General features: G+C 35.8%; 1 protein-coding gene and 1 non-coding gene across 3 annotated transcripts; both read right to left on the bottom strand.

The window, feature by feature from the left end:
* Positions 1 to 232: 232 nt before the first annotated feature.
* Positions 233 to 18,381, bottom strand: LOC126974387 (xylulose kinase). Of its 2 annotated transcripts, none has more exons than XM_050821864.1 (11): positions 18,235 to 18,381; positions 17,800 to 17,882; positions 17,235 to 17,382; positions 16,841 to 17,017; positions 15,224 to 15,457; positions 13,512 to 13,668; positions 10,148 to 10,408; positions 9,385 to 9,558; positions 8,553 to 8,650; positions 3,442 to 3,526; positions 233 to 1,586 (listed from the first exon to the last, which is right to left on the bottom strand). In XM_050821864.1, exons 1-11 carry the CDS (start codon positions 18,286 to 18,288, stop codon positions 1,471 to 1,473), a joined length of 1,587 nt encoding a protein of 528 aa, XP_050677821.1. In that variant the 5' UTR covers positions 18,289 to 18,381; the 3' UTR covers positions 233 to 1,470. The 2 variants fall into 2 exon arrangements, with proteins under 2 accessions (XP_050677821.1, XP_050677822.1); XM_050821865.1 differs by lacking the exon at positions 18,235 to 18,381 and adding an exon at positions 18,049 to 18,217.
* On the bottom strand, positions 2,598 to 2,671 carry Trnas-uga (transfer RNA serine (anticodon UGA)). Its single transcript has one exon. It is a non-coding gene; the product is annotated as a tRNA-Ser (tRNA).
* Positions 18,382 to 20,050: the final 1,669 nt, after the last annotated feature.

Raw genomic sequence — 20,050 nt, 5'->3', positions numbered from 1 at the left:
GATATTACTTTGTAATCATATTTTCATGAGAAAAAAAGAAGTCTGCCGAGTTTCGTGCGCCCGTTCTTCTTATGTCTGAGGCATACTCTTTCGAACGGGTAGTTTTTGACTATAAAAAATATTGGAATTGCAAAAGACCACGAGTACGCCTTACTACTATGACGCATATAACCACATCGGGTCTGTTATGAATAAGTAATGCCGCGTAAAAAGGATTAAATAAAACAAAATATAAAACATTAAAGTATATTATATTAAACATTGTGTAAAAATATAAAAAGAAATAAATATTTGTGATTAAATATTAACATTTTTACTGGAATGTCATTTAGCATCTATGGTCATAAACAAATTAGATAAAACTCAACAAGAAAATAATAAAAGTTACAATATATTATCAAGAGTAAAACGATTATAACAGTTAAATCAAGGAATGTTCGCAATTATTTAGAATGATAAATTTCTCGGCTCACATAAGGTCAATTGAAGGTCATACATATATTTTAGTCCAAAATTATTGTCAATAAATTTAGATTACATTATAAATTAGACACATTAAATCGTTTTATAAAATATTCAACAACAATTCAATTCGCTATAATATCACGAGTTACAAAAGTCTATTATTCAACTAAAGCTCACAGCATTACTTATAATATATTAAGGTATACATACATAACACAATCTCTTCTTCAACTATGATCGCCTGGTACCTGTATAAAATTAATCCCAACGACTGTCTTACGAATTTTCGATCAGGTCACGTGTTCTGACGCGAGTTTATCATTTTATACCCATCCTAAGAAAAGTGCTCAACGCCGCTAAGGAAGTTTTCACTTCAAAAAATAACAATAATCAACAAACAAAACAAGATATATGTATAAAGTTGTCTTGATATTAAAGGAATGTTCAAATTTCTAGAATGTTCTATTAATATTCGTACAATTTACGAGGAAGTGTGTGCCATAATATTAGCAGATTAATTATTAAATCTATAATATGTGAGATATTATTTATGTTTCTATATATTTATTAGGAAGATAACATTACTGCAAGGCATAATAATATTTAAAATGTTACTTTGATGTGCTTGATCTATTTAAATTAATACCTTCACACTGCATTATTCACAATCAAATAATTTTCTAGTTTTCTCGTGGACATTGGAGAATAAATATAATATAATGGTAATAGATAGATATCCATTGTATGGATAACATATATACTAACATAGTACTGCATAATTAATGTTAAAGTAACTCTCCGCCGTTAAATTAGTTATTTGATTTTGATGAAATTTTGTAAAAATAAGACTTAGGCTTGTCTTTATACTGAAACTTTGAAAAGTTTCCCGAAATAGTAGATCATAAGCAATCAATTTATAGTCATGTACTATATAATTAAATTAGTTTGTATGGTATATGTAGTCTTACTATTAGTACCAACAGTTCGACCAATCGAACAATAACATCAACATAACGTCGGGACTTGTTGAACGAGCTCCCGGTATCGTTTCATCATCGGCGTATAAATGTTCTCCGCATCAGAATATGGAGTTGCGACTGGGGATACCTTGAGCTCCGATCCTGACAATCAATAGAATATATTTAAAATAAATTAGGATATTGCTAAATTCAAATAATTTATATATTTTTCAAATAATTGATAAACCATAATTGACACGCAGAATACGTGCAGCACAAAATGATTTTTGTTAATTATGGGTATCAACCAGCCCTTATTTGTCCGTAGTTATTTGAGGTCCCACGTTTACCTCGTCCGAGCTGGTCAACTCTGAATTTCTTCGCAGGTTCTGACTACTATATATGTTTCCTCACGACGGCGTACTTCACATTAAAAGCACCAAATAAACTGACATAATATTATGAATTCGAGAATCTTACGGACTGACTTAATTAATGACAGGGGTATTGTCGCATTTAAGACATATCAAAACTATTCATACAGACATCCTAATTTTCTTCAGGGAATGTACATGATTAGATATTATGGATTCACCTTCAATATAATCTTTATTTCTACCGCTTACGGGAAATGTTCAGGATAAATGCCAGATGCCCATTCTCATCATCAAACATCAAAATGCAATATTTCGCCCACAACACCTTAATGTCTGATATTCCACAACTGCATGTTTTACTTGAATTTTTTTGTCCGCCACAACCATTTTGTTGAATCAATCACCAGGTGCAGTATTCCTGAATCGCTACGATCAGCGACTTTCAAACTTAGAGCATACTTCCATCTCAAAGGCCAGCAACGCACCTTTGGTATTGTTGGTTTCCATGGGCGACTGGTTTTTCTACTTACCATCAAGTTACTTCCCCGTTTTTCTCCTCTAATATTAAAAATGAAGCTGTTATTATTGGATTTATATCTAATTTAAAAATGCGCGAACTTTGTTTCTGCATCATAATAATGAAGCAATGTTTCATCCATGGTTAAATGGAGGTAAGATATGTTCAGGATCTTGTTGTAACAGTTCCAAAGGAACAATATGTTATGTTTTTTTAAAGTGATAAGTTTTAATACTACTAGGATTAATACACAATTAAGATTTGAAAAACAAAATTTTATGAACGATGCGGGATTCGAACCCACGACCTCCGACGTTCAGTGCCGGTGCTCCAACCAACTGAGCTAACCGTTCGAGTACCGCCTCGTTATAAAATTCTGTTTGCTTTGTTCAACTCTCAGGGGTTCGAAGCCCGCATCGTTCATAAAATTTTGTTTTTCAAATTTTATTTGTGTAGTTCTAAAGGAACTCGAAAAATGTCAAAGTCATTTGTTAATGTGTATCATGAGTAATCATTCCGCGATAACTTTTTTCATCGTTAATCGTTCGTGTAACAAGCTGTGCACACTACCAGCTGAAATCTGTTTCTTCGGCTGTAAAATGTATTGTGACACGACGATATGCTAAAACAAATTCTATTTTTTTAACCATTTGTTCGGTCACTTCCATTGGAGGCCATCCATTAATAACGTCACACGTTAAGGGGGAGGGAACAGGTCAACGAAGTGTGACATTGTGAGACTGGAGGGGAGGGTTTCAAATTTTGTGACATTACATTTTTTCATAATTTTTACAAGGCCGAGGGAGGGGTCTCAAAATCATGATATTCGTGTGATGTAACTTATGGATGGCCCCTTGTTTGGTAGACTAGTTCTTCCACGTTTAAATGCGACGAACCACAGTGCACAATGTATATACGACTACAAGCTCTGACAAACAGAAAACACTTCCATTGAAAAAAGAAACAATAGATATTTTAATTTTTATACAGATATTTAGAGTACCCACAACAGCCAAAATATAAAATTACCCACGTTAATCAATAAATTAGTAAAACTATGTTTAAAAATTCCATTGCAAGTTTTCCTAGAAAGTTCAAAGTAAATAACGTTGCAAAAATTTACCGGAAAGCTTGAGGCCGACATGATCGCTCCACACGTCCGCAGCTCGTATGGCGGCACCAAGTAACGCTGCGTTTGCGTGTTGCTCCTGAGTGATATCAATAATATTATAACGGGTATTTACTAAACACAAAACACACAGCCGAGGACAAAACGGTCACTCACGTAATCCTGGAATGTGCTGGGGTGGCCAACCAACGGACAAAAACCTTAATGAATAACGAGGTGGCTCCAATATATCTGCGAACACCCTAGGAGTTTTTTTTAATAAAAATAATGGACGAGACTGGCAGGACGTCCAGCTGATAGTAATTGATACGCCCTGCCCATTAAAATGGAGTGCCGCTTAGGATTATTGAAATACCCAAAAATTTTGAGCAGCACTACAACTGCGCTCGTCACCTTGAAACATAAGAAGTTTCATTTGCCCAGTAGTATTAGTAGTCACTAGCTACGGCGCCCTTCAGACCGAAACACAGTAATGCTTCACGGCAGAAATAAGCGCCGATGTGGTACCCATAATCTAGCCGGCATCCTGTCCAAAGGAGCCTTCCACTGGTAATGTGTTCTGGAACTTCTGGAAAGAGCTGGGTTGGTTGGAATGACTGGCCAACACTGCACGCAAAATGGACTCAGCTTATTTTAATTGCGAAAACATGAGCCCCTATACCAATACCAAAAACGGGTATTTTTGTGATGTATCCAAATGAATGAACATCTCAGAATATTATGCGTAGACAAAGATATATTTTCATGCCAAATCACTCCATCTAATTCATATTTACTTGATACTCTTGGTCAACAATGACAGTTGACATTTGCCAGATTTGCACGGGGTTACCTAACTTTGCGTTGGCTTTGAGCCTACCCTTCGAGTATTGGAACCATGGAGGTTAGAGGCAAGGAGAATCATCTTGACTTCACACATTGAAAAAGTGTCCAGCTTATATAGTAAATAGTAGTTCAAGAAGCTTCCACAATGGCGCTGGTATAGGCACAGGGTATGGTATGAAGCATGGTGAATGTAGGTATGGTAAACAACTTACGTTGTACAAAATAATGAAGTAAATATTACCTTGGAGAAATATTATAGGGAAACGTGCACCTATAGTGATTTTATAGTTGGCGCTTCGTTTAAGATCTACCCTGATGCTACTGTGGCACCCTAATTATATTGTTCCCTTTGATGCGTGCCCGACAAACTCACAAGTCACCGATCGCCGCGATCGCTATGACAATAGACAATCATCGGCGACTACGAGGGCAGCACTGAAAATTTCGGGAATCAAGGAAGTGACACAACATTACTATTTAAAAATGTATTTATTGCTTTTCGAAGTATTCTCCGCGAAATTTGTCACATTTTTCCATACGTTGGAACCAATCATTGAACCAACCATTCCATTCGGAAGTTGGGGTCTCCAAAATGGCCGTTTTGTAGGCGACCACAGCTTCTTCAGGTGATGAAAATCTCTGACCACGCAATTAATTCTTTATTTTAGGGAAAGTATATAAATCATTAGGGCTCAGGTCAGGGCTGTACGGCTAATAATTCTATGTTTTCTTGCTCTAAAAACTCTTTTTGTTTTGTGCGCGGTGTGAGAACTCGCATTGTCGTGATGGAGGATGATGCGGCGGTTGCAGTTCTCTTTACGGAGTTGAGAAACGACCTGTGGCCTACAAATGCTAGCATACCATTCTGCATTAACCGTTCTTTGTCCCTCAAGAGGAATAGTCGCAACATGGCCAATTTTGGAGACAAACGTGGCCACTATTTTTTTTGCAACACTCCGTGAACGAACAATTGTTGTTGGCTTTAACTCATTTTGGAATACCCAAACTCGTGATTAGTTTTTTGTTTCGGGTTCGTACGCGTATATCCAGGATTCATCACTTCATACGATGTTGTATACAGCATTTGAGGATCCTGCGTGGAATCTTTCGAGAGTTCTGACGCACCAAGTAACGCGAGCCGCTTTTTGCTCTTCACAGAGCAAATGCGGTATCCATCGGGAAAACAATATTATTTGAATTTGACTCATGCCAATGTCTAAAGTTGCCTGAATTTCGCAGTATGTCACATGTCGATCTTCCTCAATCAGCTTACGCACAGCATCAACGTTTTCTTTGGTGACTATAGTTTTTGGACGACCTTGACGGGGATCATCACTGAGCTTGACACGTCCACGTTGAAATTCAGCAAACCAGCGATAAATTGTGGTTATGGATGGGGCTTCATCACCGAATGCAGAAATCATCCGGTCAACACACTGTTTTTGTGTTAAACCACTTCAAAAGTCATAATAAATCATCGCTCTAGAATTTTCTCGAGTCAATTGCATTTTCTCAACGACAAAACAAGTTTGGCAAGACCCTGTGACAAGACCGAGAATCTTTTTTTAAATAAATAAATGGTATTCGATTTTTAAAACCAAGGAGTTTTCAATTAAAAAGGTTTTAATATGACAGGAACAGTGGAAATATTCTTTTCCCGAAACTTTTAGTGCAGCCTATGTCCTTACGAATAAGCCCTCCACACGATCGTGCTCGCGTATAATCGCCGATTGTGAAGAGGCGCCATTAAACTAAAACACTTTTGAATCGTCACTACAAATATTTCTTTTAAATTACTGAATCTACCATATGTTCGGAAAAAGTAGACCTCGTAAGAAGGACATATAAGAAACTCAACGGCCACTCTTTTCAATCAATAGAGTATTTTACAATGGCTGTAATATACATAACAAATTAGTTTGTAAGGTGCTGCATCCAATATAATATGACTCGTATTCAAAGGTAAAAGCGTTTTAAACATCAAATATTTCATAAAAAGCAATAACGAACAAATTGTAAAATATAGATTATCGTTTATTGGATGCATCAACCTTTTCAGCTTGAATTCATGTTTTGTGTAAGGATGCTTCGTTAACATGATGGTCGTGATTACTGACTTACATAATTAGTAATAGCATTCAACAAATACAAAGATTTATTTATTAACTATATCAGGTCGAAAAGACAAAAAAAAAGTACATTCAAGAAACACATTTAGAGAACTGGTGGAATCAAAAATGCTTTTAAAGATCTAAACCACAAAAAAGATTGGATGCTAAGGCTAAAAAAGGATGGAAACTATACAAATAAAAGGTCAGAAATTCTTAAACTAGCCACTAATTATTTTCAAAACTTATACCAAAGACCAAACTCCCAAGAAGTGAAAGATGTAAGAAACGGAATAGACTCTGAACCTTTACCGAAAATACTAGAGGCTGAAACAATAAGAGCAATTTATAGTCAAAAAAGAGATAAAGCACCCGGGAATGATCAAGTAACAAATGAAATACTTAAATCTACTATTTCGGTAAGTGCTCCTATATTAACGGACTTATTTAATGAAATTATAGAGACTGGAATGATTCCCAAAGACTGGATGAAATCAAAAATAATATTGCTACATAAGAAGGGAGATAAAGGAGAAATAGGGAACTATAGACCAATTAACTTGATTTCTAATATATATAAAGTTTTTTCAAAAATAATTCTATTCAGAATTACCCCTACACTTGACTAAAAACAACCGAAAGAGGAGACAGGCTTCAGAAGCAAGCATTCAACCGTAGATCCCATCCATGTTCTAGTTCAAGAATACAACAAGACATACTATCTGTGATTTGTTGATTATAATAAAGCGTTTGACTCCTTGGAGCACGGATATATCTGGCAAGCATTACATAGACATGGACTACAAGAGAAGTATATACAAATAATTAAAAATATTTATTCAAAAAGTACAGCGCAAGTTAGGCTCGAAACAATTGGTGACGAGTTTCCTATAGAGGCATCCGCCAGGGTGACCCAATTTCACCGAAGTTGTTTTCAGCGGCCCTGGAAATGATCTTCAGAAACTTAGAATGGGATATGAATGGAATCAACATCAATGGCGAAAAGCTAACTCACTTTGGTTTCGCAGATGATTTAATAATATTTTCTGAATGTCCGAAAACCCTTGAGCAAATGTTACAACTGTCAGATCAAAGTGCCATTGCAGGACTTTCGATGAATACAAATAAAACAAAAATTTTGACCAATGGTTCGCAAACCTATAACATCACAGTAAATACGGAAACAATAGAATATGTAAAGGAGTCTGTAGGTCAGCTTATAGCCGCAACTGACACCATACCTAAAGAAATTGACAGAAGAATAGCCCACACCTGGAAAAGATTTTGGTCCCTTAGCGAAATTATGAAAAAATGCAGATATGCCAATTAAAGAAAAAAGAAAAGTATATAATACCTGCATTTTGCCATGTCTAACTTATGGTTGCCAGACATGGGCATTAACAGAAAAGTTGTCGAAAAAAATAGAAATCCTCCAAAACGGAATCGAAAGAAGTGTTATTGGAATTAAAAGAAGAGATAAAATAAAACTAACAAAAATTAAGAGGACAACTAAATTCAAAGATGTCAAAACTGTGTGCAAAACATTAAATTCTAAAGGGCGGGACATATGCTACGTGACAAAAGCGAAAAATGGACAAAAACCATAACGGAGTAGTATCCACGCAAAAGAAGCAAAGGGCGACAAATAAAACGATGGGAGGATGACCTTAAGAGAGTGGCTGACCCAGAATGGATGAGAATGGCGAGAGAGAGAGAAAGATGGAAGTCTTTGGAGGAGGCCTATGTCCAAGGACAAGCTGTTAAAAAACCGTTAGCAATAAGTTAAGGATATATATTTATGTTATTAAAATGTTATTATTAGTAACAGCAATAAAGGCTTATTTTATTTATTATATCAGGTCGACCGGCCACCCGTTCACGAGTTGAACAGTTTAGATCAGCACAGAAAGTTTCCGGTCTTTTGGGAATGTGGCAGTTTACATTCCATGATGTTTTGGAGCTGATAAAGCATGAGGCATTTAAGACAGGTTATCCTACCGTATTAGGACCTTCGAATTTTATTTTTGAAGTTATACTTCTTTAGGCGTGTTATGAAAAAAAGATGAGAGTGAAATTTAAAGATGCGCGCGCATAACACAAAAGTAACAGGTTGAAGTTGGTTCTAAGAAGAGGAGTCCAGAGGAAGTTGAGTCAAAGGCTAGTTTTGATTACCTGAATGTAGACAGGCGTGTTGAACACATCAGAGAATATCTGGAGCAGTTCCTTGTTGACTGACGCGCCGCCCGTCGCTACGATGCGAGACGACTTGTCTGAAATTATGCAATGGATATTATATTTCACTGGATGGTCACTAGATGGCGGTAGCTGTTTGAAGTCTGCTCTATAAAATTTATCGAGATAACAGTATGTTAAAATATATTAACTAAGAGAGCACCTGGCGTTGTGTAAGGACGTCGTCGCTTCATTGTGTTCATTTGTAGTTTCATTCATTCTTCTACCGCATTTATCACGGGGAGTGTTCCGAAGAGCTGTTTCACCTGATTTCTGCGACTGGATTCCACCTTCGCACGACACGCCACAAATTAGGATATTATCCCCACCATCTAGATGTGTGGCGGTCCTCCACAGTTCGGTTTTCAAGGAGCTGAATTGATTGAGGTGAAGTGAAACCGGTCAAGCTGAAGTATGAATTTCCTTGTGTTTCCGGGACGATACGATATGGGTACCTTCAAAAAAAAAGCGCGTACACCTTCCTTAAGCGTCGGCAACGCTCCTGTGATTCCTCGGGTGTTGCAAGAGAATGTGGGCGGCGGTGATCACTTCACACCAGGTGACCCGTTCGCTCGATTGTCCCCCTTTTCCATAAAAAAAGATGGGTTGATGATATCAGACAGGTGGCAGAAGTAATATGGAATACAAAAAACAATGAAAGATTGGAATGGAAGAGGTTGGAGGAGGCTTTTACCGACATTCAAACAAAAAAAACAGTAAAAATTTAATTGTAGTTTAAATAAAAGGTTATTTATTATTATTACTGTCTCACCGAGTCTGAAGGCCATGTCTTCAGCGTGAGCCCTCCTCGCTAGTGCCTGGGTCTCTAACAGCGCCCGCGTCTCAAACTGGGGCGCCACTTTCTCCAGCGGCTTGCCACTGGCGTCCCACAGCCAGCGCCCCGACACAGCGCGGGGAACGATCTCTGCCGTATCGTAGTAAATACCTACGAGAGTATAGTATTATACATACATATTAATTTGTATATGTGCCTATCAATGTAAAAGGCTTAAAATGGCATAAAAGGCATTTATTTTCTCAAAATTGATTCCTTAAGAATTCTTATTGATGTCATTTCTAATATACTAGATACTACTACCGCTTCGGAAACAAATGGTGTTCTGGAAGAGAAGAAGCGGCGCAAGAAACTCTCTCAGCGTTCTTTTTTTGCGCTCTTTTCAATAAAAATATACAATATAATAATAACCTTAGATGGTTTCATTTCATCCATTCTATTTCAAACAAAATTTACAATTGAAAGTGTCCACTAAGACTGAACATTTATTTTAACTATATTAAAATTTTTGACTTTACTGCCTGAAAGTTTGTTTACAATATTTATCTCATCTCATAGGCCAAATCTGTCTACAGCAAATAGCACCTCCGAAACAACAAATGGCGCTAAACTTAATAATGACAAATTCTATATCGACTCCTGTCAACCGTTAATCATTTAATTAAGTGTTTTATTTAAATGTGTAACATTCACGTTAATCACAGAAAATACTATTGTAAACTTAATATATAAGACTCACCCATATATCCCATATTTCCTCTCACAGTAGACCGCAGTAACTCATTGAAGTCGTCCCAACTGGGCCCGACCAGCCTGTCTCTATGGTTCTGTCTTGTTAGCGACCCGTTGGAGAAGCACAACAGGGCCATGTACGGGGCGTCCGCTGTGGGCCCCACTAGGATGTGGCCCGCCGGAGGAGCCCGGGCCTCTTGGAGCCCTAGCAATAATGTGTCGCTGGTACCTAAGCTGAGGCCCACCCAACCGGAGCGAAGGCGTAGTCCTGAAGGATAGAAATATGATTTAGTCCACCAGAGGGAGGCTCCTTTGCACAGGATACCGGCTAGATTATGGGTACCACAACGGCGCCTATTTCTACCAATTTTATATTTATTACCAATTACCATCAGCTGAACGTCCTGCTCGTCTCGTCCCTTATTTTCATAAAAAAAATATTAACTATTACACTTAAATATTATTAAGGCCTTCACTTTACGAGTGAAATAATTGGTGAAATACTAACTTTTTCACCAATTCATTAATAACGTGTAGCCATAGTACTGGCTATGGCTAGTTTGGGGCAAGATAATTTGTGTAAGTTATTATATATTACTAGCTGACCCGACAGACGTTGTTCTGTACATAATAAATAAAATAAAGATTTTTTTTTTGAATTTGTCAATAATAATTCATAACATCAAGAATTATTTCGTAAAATATGCTTCCGATTGTTATAATGAAATTGTTTCACAGCAGAACTGTCAAACCGTACGTCAATAAATTCTCCCATATAAAATATGTCCATACAAAACAAATATTGGAATTAAAAATATTTATGGGTCCCAAATCGAAATAAAAACTATCTATCTCTCAAGTTGGACTAAACTGCACTCGATGAAGTAATCCCCATTAAAATCCGTTCATTAGTTTAGGAGTCCATCGCGGACATACAACGTGTCACGTAATTTATATATATTAAGAAGATTATGTGACAATGCATACAATGAGCGGGCGTGGGTTACTTAATTAATATGACAGTTTGCCGGGTTAGCAAGTAATATATAATTTTGAGAGTTACTTTACAGCGGTATATTTTTATCTCCATAATGTATAAATATGTTGTGTATTATTTTCGTATATTGGATGCAGCAACATACCTACAACATATGTTATTTTTTTCAATGTTCTTATCAATACAGAAAATAAAAAAAAAACTGGCGATTCAAGAACTAAAAGTTATTAGTGAACAAAAATTATTGGAGTTTAACTTTGAGATTGACATCAATCTGAAAAGTTTGTATTAATAAATAATGTCCTCTTCAAAAGCAAGTTATCACAACTACTTATCCAGATAACTTATCTCGAAGATTACTCCAAGTATTTGTATACAAAAGACTATTAGCTCACTATTACGTTGAAGTACTCACATGCCACAAAGATAAGATAATATGAAGAATAGCGGCTTCAGGCATATTAAGGATAAATAAATAGGATCGCCATAAATATTGTTATTTCTTAAAAACTTCTTGATATTAGGGTTCCGCTAACACTTAATACATTTAGTTTTAAATTCTCTTTACTAAATGTTACATTTATTGAACAAATAGTTAAACTAAATAATGTAAATCTAGGCTTAGTTTCTGATCTGTACATCTAGGAGTTACACTAGATTCTAAATTGCAATATTGAGAAATTGTCATCTAAATTAAGTTCGGCTTCCTACGCCGTTTGGAAAATGAGGCAACTATCGGATATAGCAACGGCTAGACTGGTATATTTTGCGTACTTTCACAGTGTTATGTCTTACGGTGTTTTGCTCTGGGGTACGGCGGTGTTCGCGCTATATACGGTCTTGAAAGTCGAGACTCATTACGAAATCTGTTTAAAGAAATAAAAATACTTACAGTGCCCTCAGAATATATCTATCAAAATATTATGTATACTAGGAAAAATATGCATAAATATGTTAAAAAGGGTGAACAGCGTAACTTTGATACCAGACATAAACATAAAATTGCTATACCTACCCAGTTTTAGAACCACTAAGGCCAATAAGTCATTTTTGGGAAATTTTGTTAGATTCTATAATAAGCTCCGCACGACCATAACAGAATTGCCTGACAAAACATTCAAGACATATTACATAAAAACTGAAAAAGTAACTATAATATTAAGGAATATATTGAGGATAAAGAAGTTTGGAGTACGGTACCATTCATATCGCGAGTCTCTGCGACCCTGTAGCATCCACTGACGTATTTTTAATAACTTGCGTAATTTACTTTTTGACTCTTTTGCGAACTTGTGAACACTTTATGACTATTTACAGGTGCTTTTTGTAAGTTTAAATAAATAAAAAAAAATCATTTTCATTTTTCATGCATTTCCGCAACCGGCATCAACGGATGACCAACAGGTCCCTTATCACTAAGACTACCCCGTATGTCACTGGGCTGTATAATTTCCCGCCATTTCACTTTTTTTTTCAATTAATAAATATATAAGAAAAATAGGATTGCAATGATTGCCTTGCACAAAATTAAATGGGGCAACATAGGAAGCAGAATTACAGGGACGGAAGGGTTTTAAAGAACACAGAACTATAGTGATTATCTTGTAAAAAAAATAGACAGGTGGTAACAAAGGAAACACAATTGCAGCGATTCCTTTGCACAAAATGGAATGGGATGACAAAATCTGAATAAGAGTGATTACCTTGCACACAATGAAATAGGTGACAAAGGTAGCAGAATTATAGTGATTGTCATTCCCAAAATGGAATAGGGTGACACAGGAAGCAGAATTGCAGAAAATGTCTTGCACAAAATGGAATAGGGTGACACAAGAAGCAGAATTGCAGAAAATGTCTCGCACAAAATGGAATAGGGTGACACAAGAAGCAGAATTGCAGAAAATGTCTCGCACAAAATGGAATAGGGAGTTTTTTTAGGGATAAAACTCTTGGGTTTATAGCGTCAAAGGGGTTGCTCCAGAAACGCAGGTATGAGTCCCACATCGTACAATGTTAGCGCAAATTAATTTGTATAGGCGTTATCTCGTTTCTTATGACATTGTCATCCATAAGACCAGTCTGAAATGGAGCTATTACCTTATATTATACTTATTATTTTACTTTTTATGACATTTACATAATATTAATATAATATATAATGAATATGGTCTTTGTTTGAGGTTTAATAACGCATAAACCACTGATCGTATCGACATGAAACTACCACCGTCCGATGCGAAATTTATCCTCTTATTTTCGAATTTCAACCTTCCTTCATTAATTTATTTCCTTTTAAAATTCGCCCAGCGAAGCGGGCGGGAACGGCTAGTAATATTATATTTGTAAAATTTTGCGAAAAAATTAATTAACTTACCTGCCAGTGCTGAGCAGTTGTCTCCAGTAAATGCTACCAGTTTACATGTTGATTTGAACCCATACCTCTCCACAAAATATTTGGAAATGTTTCCAACCACTGATGCAGTGGGCACTGGTGTCCCCAGTTTGTTTACTAGATCCTCATCACCGCAAGCCTAAAATTTTAAACAGGAGGTGTGAGTTTGACATATTTTTGTGAGACCCACTACTATATTGTATATTTTATACTATACCCTCCCGGAAATTGATGTCGTATTTTTTATGACATTAAGGGACGAGACGAGCAGGACGTTCAGCTGATGGTAATTGATACGCCCTGCCCATTACAATGTAGTGCCACTCAGGATTATTGAAAAACACAAATATTCTGAGCGGTGCTACAATTGCGTTCGTCACATAATATGTAAAGTCTCATTTGCCCAGTAATGTTACTAGCTACGGCGCCCTTCAGACCGAAACACAGTAATGTTTACACATTACTGCTTCATGGCGGAAATAGGTACCGTTGTTGTGATCTAGCCGGCATCCTGTGCAAAGAAGCCTCCGACTAAATCGTATTAGTTTGACCCAATCGGTATCATTTATTCGTACAAATATTTTAACCTAGTTTAGCGCGCAGTATAATGTATGAAAATATATTTCTGATTCGTTGCTTATTTGCTTTATGGTTTCACTAGAAAAAGCCAAGATGAAATGACTTTAGAAATTTTAGAATAGATTTTTTACCTGCATATTGGCGCGAAATAAATGACGAACTTTCAGCCGCAGGCACTCACAGAGGAGGTATAAAATAGTACCTTGTTTAGACAGTAAGTTAACGATTCCTAGTTGAATAAACACATATGGGTACAACGACTTAAGCGTAATCATAAAAAATGAATTTAAAAACTTAAAGTAAATAACTGAAATTTCAAACCAAACAAATTATATATTTAAAAGACAAATTTTTAATCACCCTTACATGGGTGCAACTCACATACAAGTTCTAAAAGGCAACTACTGAGCGTGGGACAAGTAGGTTTTATTGTCTACGTTAGCGCGCGGCTACGAGATTAATTAAAGGTTGTTTCGAAATTATATTTGGGAAAAAAGTGTATAAGTTTCTGCGGTTAATAGTCAGTAATGCGTCAAAATCTTCAATACACAAATAAAAAAGAAAATCAAGAACGCATTTGAAACGTTCAAAATTTTAAAAATGTAATGAGTAGCACTCTTTCGTCCCAGTTGTCTTCGATACGAAAACGCATTTTGAGTAGGTGTTGTATAAAATAATTGCTTTATATTCCAAATTCATATGCAACTAACTTACCATTATACTAAATTTAAGAAAAAAAAACTTATTAAAATCGGGTTTTTGAAATTATACTTCTCGTGCGTTATGAAAAAATTATGAGAGTGAAATTTTAAGATGCGCGCGCATCACTGTAACACAAAAGTAACAGGGTGAAGTTGGTTCCTAAAATTTTCTGACGTTTGCGACATTCGTTTTTTTTTTTGGTTTTTCGTCCATTATTAGGACAGGCTAAGGGTTCAAGCCCATACAGTCGTATTCATTATGTAATAATTAATAATTGCAAGATTTTTACAAAATCGTGCTTTCTACAAACGTAATATAGAGGAATAATTAATTTTAATGATTTTTGCTTCGTTAAGCCAAAGAAGTATAACTGCTTACATAAGTACACACACACTTTTTATTTAAGAGATTACCTTGAGAGCTTCCTCACACCACTTCATACTATGTATATCGAGGAGATTCATCCCGGAGCCGTCGGACAGGTCAATGGGCGCATACTTCCCCAAAAACAGGGAACAAGCGAACGAGGACACGAGCGATATTCGTTCTGTTGCGTTGTACAGTCTAGGTCTGGTGCGATACATTTTACGGATCTGTGGTCCCGTGAATCTTTCATACGCTCTTGAACCAGTTACCTTTGCTAACTCCTGGAATTTATTACTTATGTTAGGTGTGTGTTGCCAGTGATGACTTACGGTACGCAGACGTGGTCGCTAACTATGGGCCTTATGAGAAAGCTAATGGTCGATCACAGGGTAATAGAGAGGGAGTAATCAGAGAGAGAGTAATCAGGGAGAGAGTAATCAGGGAGAGAGAGTAATCAGGGAGAGAGGGTAATCAGAAATGAGAAGATGCGAAACTGAAGTAGCAGTGGGCAGGGCACATAGTTCGACGTACAGATGGCCGTTGGGGCAGTAAAGTCCTCGAATGGCGACCACGTACCGGAAGACGCACTGTTGGTAGGCCCCCCAAAAGATGGGCCAACGATCTGGTCAGGACTGCAGGAATTCATTGAATGAGGGCAACGCAGGACCGATCGTCGTGGAGATCTTTGGTCTTTTGTCCAGCAATGGATGTCTTCCAGCTGATGATGATGATTAGGTACACAACAAAAGTCAGCCATCAGTCAGTCAGTCACCAAAAATAATTATTAAAAGGTGTTGCTTATCTTTTTCACTTTTGACATGACAATTATTACTCACACACACTGGAGTGCTTGGTGCACAATATAAGTACTAAATTATTTTAGATTACGATTGACACAAATTTTAAGTCTATGAAAGAAGAAAATAATAAACCTGGCCTGTTTTCATTGGTTATTTAACAGCAAGATGCTCTATATAGATACATAAATTATGTAAGCATCCATAGCAGGCACATAAGTGAATTTGCCAGAAACTGTCATAACCATAATGTTAACACCAGGAACAGACATAAACTGATGATGCCTACTACTCGGCTAAGTCGAGTTAGTAAGTCTTTTGTGGGGCGATGTATATGCTTTTACAACAAGATCCCAGAAAATGTTCAAAACCAAAGTATTATGTTATTCAAAAGAATTGTTAAAAAATGTTTGTGTCGTAAAGGTTACTATAACATAAATGACTTTCTTATACCACAGATTGGGAATCATGCCCTCAGGCTATTAAATAATAAGTTTAATTATACAATATTACTTTGTAAACATATATATTCGATGAAAAAAAAAATCCTGCTGAGTTTGTTGCGCCCATTCTTCTCAGGTCTGAGGCATTCATTTTGGAATGGGTGGTAGTTTTTTGACTTTCAATAAGTGATGTCACATCCTATTTTGAATAAATATATTTGAATTTGAAATAGATGTCTCAGATTGTGTGTGAAGTCCACCAACTCCTACTAGGCCAGAGTGGTCAACTAAATAAAAATTGATCAAAATGGCCATTTTCAGTACATATCAAAGTGCGGGAAATAGCCCATGTATATTTATTTAAATCAATCTATTAACTACAAACTAACAACCATTAAAACCAAATTAATATATTAAAAGCTACCTCTGGTCCTCCAACAGCCTCTTCAAGAGCTCTGCAGTCGGCACTTGTGCTAGAGTCCATCCATACTGGAGAGTCAGCAGCAAACACAGAAGCAAGTTGAATGTGTAAGAAGTCTTCTGAAGATAGATTCTTTAACTTCTCTTCAGACCCTTTAGTCCACCACACAGACCCATGTTGCTAGTATAAAAAATTGTATTTATAATACCAAAAGATATAAATTGAGGACATATTCCTAGATAATACTGTTCAAAGCTTAATTTTTCATAAATCATGTAAAAATCAATGAGTTTTGAATAGGAAACTCTCCAATCTGTAAACATTATGATTAAAAGAGTTAAAATTTTATTTTTATTTCGTTATGGTTATAAAAACAAATCTACTTGATAAACAATACCTGTGCGGCTCCAGAGACAGCCTCAACATTCGAGAAGTCTACACCCGCAAGCACAAGTCTATCCATAACCATGTCTAGAGCCTTCACCCAGAGCAGCGGGGGTGCAGTCACCTCACCCCTTTCTCCCCGTACCACACCACCTGATGTTCTGGTGATACAATTAAATAAGCATCTATTTCATCAATGTTTCAACCAACAGGATAATGGGACTGACTTATTAACATCCAATTTGTTAAATGTGGCAGGAACAATGGCACCAAAAAAAAGGCATACATTATATTAAAGAAAAGCAGCACACTTGTCTCATTTGATGTTGAAAAATAAAAATTATAATAAATTTCTTAATATAAAATAAATATAGATGAATTGCTTATTACAGGAATTAATGTTAATGTACAATTGTATCATTACACTTAAAATAAAAAAAAAATGAATTTAGATTTAATGTTAATAAAAGTTACTTATTTAGACCTGTCTCAAATTTAGACATAATTGATTGTTTGACTTGGTAGTACCTTTATGTCATAAAAAACAGAAAAGAAGGCTAAAAGAAATCATAATATACCTAAATTCTGGTAAGTCCACATCAAATTCCACGTCAGCCTCTTGCCGGACCACATAGTTTTCGTCTATTAACACAGCTTTTAGCTAAAAAAATATAGTGGACATTTACCTTAAAAAACTTTTGAAGGTTAATAATTAAAGTACCTTGGGTCAAATCTCCAAGTTCAAGTTACCAAGTTAAATTGGGCTTGTATTCTGAACTTACTCAATAATTATGCACACACAATCAATTATAATATTTTGCACTTACTTTCAGAACTAACAAATTTTTTACTCAATTTAAACACAGTCTGTGTTGTTCACAATGAATAATTAATTATTCCCAAGCCTTTCTAATTCGTTCAATTGCAATTTTATTTTAAATAGCCACTATAATTTCTTTTACTTTAACACAGCTAACATTATTTATTTACAATAGATTTTATTTAACACGTACCCTCTGAGTACTAAAATCAAATCCAAGAAAACTTTTGGATGTTTGTTCGATCATTTTTCGTTTTTGACAGCGCGGCTAGGAACAGGAAGTACCGATGGGCGATGAGTCGAGCGTTTCGTTCAGAAACGTGTGAAAACAATGAAGTAATAATTTTTTTGTGAGTGGCTGTCATTATTTACATATATTAAAGCTTTTTTAATGCTATCTCTGTTTAATTGTGTTTTTAAACGAATTATCAATATAATATTAAAGTGATAAGGCGGGCCAAGAATATAGTTATCAGCTGGCTATCTTTTAGTTTGATAAGATGTGATAACCCTTGACTGAAATATTGTGGAATCTGATAGATACCAGAGAATAAAGAGAATTAATGTCTATAGGTAACGCGGCTGTCCCAATTCGATCGAAATTTTATAGAGAGCTATTAAACGTAGGTCAATATTTAATAACATAAAAAAAGTCAGGTAGAAAATGTACTGGTTAAGCCACGTTTTCTGTTAGAGAGATTGAGAGAGAGAGAGAGAGAGATTATAATGCAGTGCCGATCAACAGTTTAGAAAAACCCAAAAACGCTGTGTGGAACTATTATGAATTGCGCTCGTCACCTTGAGACATAAGAAGTTAAGTCTCATTTGCCCGGTAATTACACCAGCTACAGCGCCCGTCAGACCGAAACACAATAATGCTTTATACATTTCTGCTTCACGGCAGAAAAAAGCGCCGTTGTAATACCCATAATCTACTAATACAAATTTGGAATTAAAGTGCTTAGGTAGTACCTAACTTATCAAAAATGTGAACTCAATTCATTTCTAACATAACAAAAATATCTTGAATTAAAAATGGTGAAGTGTGTCGGTTCATTTACAATCGGCAAAACCTTTGATTTTACAAAGACCGTCGACACCATCACATCATCATTCTCACATTCTCCAATCACAGAGCAGTAAATATTTGAATCATGATATTCACATTCACTCAATTCAAAGAGTAGAAATGCAGACAGGCCGATCTAAATGTATCCATAACATAGTTGCATAATTGGATTAGAATTACTTACTCATTAATCTTTATTGGGTAATACATAACTAAAAAAAATACAAATTGATTTATTTATTTAAAACATAACAAAATCCACAGAACTTAAATTAGGTTATAATAATACTATTTTGTAGAACTTACATCTAATAACGGATTTACAATATTTATAATAAGAAATGATATTTGTGCGTGTGTGGCTTGGTGAGAGTGCGCGTGTAAGTGTGGGTGTGTGTGTGTGTATGTTTGTGAATTACTCTAAATTTAACCTTCCTTATTAAAAAGTTCAGTACTGTTGAATTGTTTATTATAGTTGCATAGAGTGCGACAGATTACCGAATTTTCATAATAATTAGTGTGACTCAGCGGGACTTGGAATAGAGACGTGTGTCTAGTGCGAACTGACGGCACTCGTAATTGTATGAATAGTTCAGTTAGCTCTGTACTGTCGATCCTACCATGAACTATGTTATTAAGGAAAGAGAGACCTTGCGCCTGTCCTCAAATGTCATTATATTATGAAACCTGCAAGATTCGGGGTAGTCCACATAATGTGTTGTGCGCGATAGTTGATATGTTTTAAAAAAAATCTTGTGTTTTCAATTTCTTGGACATGTGTTATGTATCGTGGGTTCCATATATTGCTGCAATATTCAAGAATTCTTCTTACGTAAGCATAATATAGTATTTTAATACATTTTATGTCTGAGAAAGATTTACTGACGCGCAGAATGAACCCCAAATTTTTGTTTACCTTTAATATTAATAAAATACTATT

The sequence above is a fragment of the Leptidea sinapis genome, chromosome 32 (genome assembly GCF_905404315.1).
Source record: "Leptidea sinapis chromosome 32, ilLepSina1.1, whole genome shotgun sequence".
Lineage (NCBI taxonomy): Eukaryota > Metazoa > Arthropoda > Insecta > Lepidoptera > Pieridae > Leptidea > Leptidea sinapis.
Note: the sequence above shows the minus strand (reverse complement) of the source record. Positions and strands in the feature narration are given on the sequence as shown.

What these genes read in the sequence shown, in the direction of transcription:
- LOC126974387 (XM_050821864.1), bottom strand. Translation starts at nt 18,288, where the DNA reads ATGATCGAACAAACATCCAAAAGTTTTCTTGGATTTGATTTTAGTACT. An exon ending in TTGATTTTAGTACTCAGAGG is followed by an intron (nt 17,883 to 18,234) that starts GTACGTGTTAAA and finishes ATATTTTTTTAG; the next exon opens with CTAAAAGCTGTGTTAATAGA. An exon ending in AGACATGGCCTTCAGACTCG is followed by an intron (nt 8,651 to 9,384) that starts GTGAGACAGTAA and finishes GCATAATTTCAG; the next exon opens with ACAAGTCGTCTCGCATCGTA.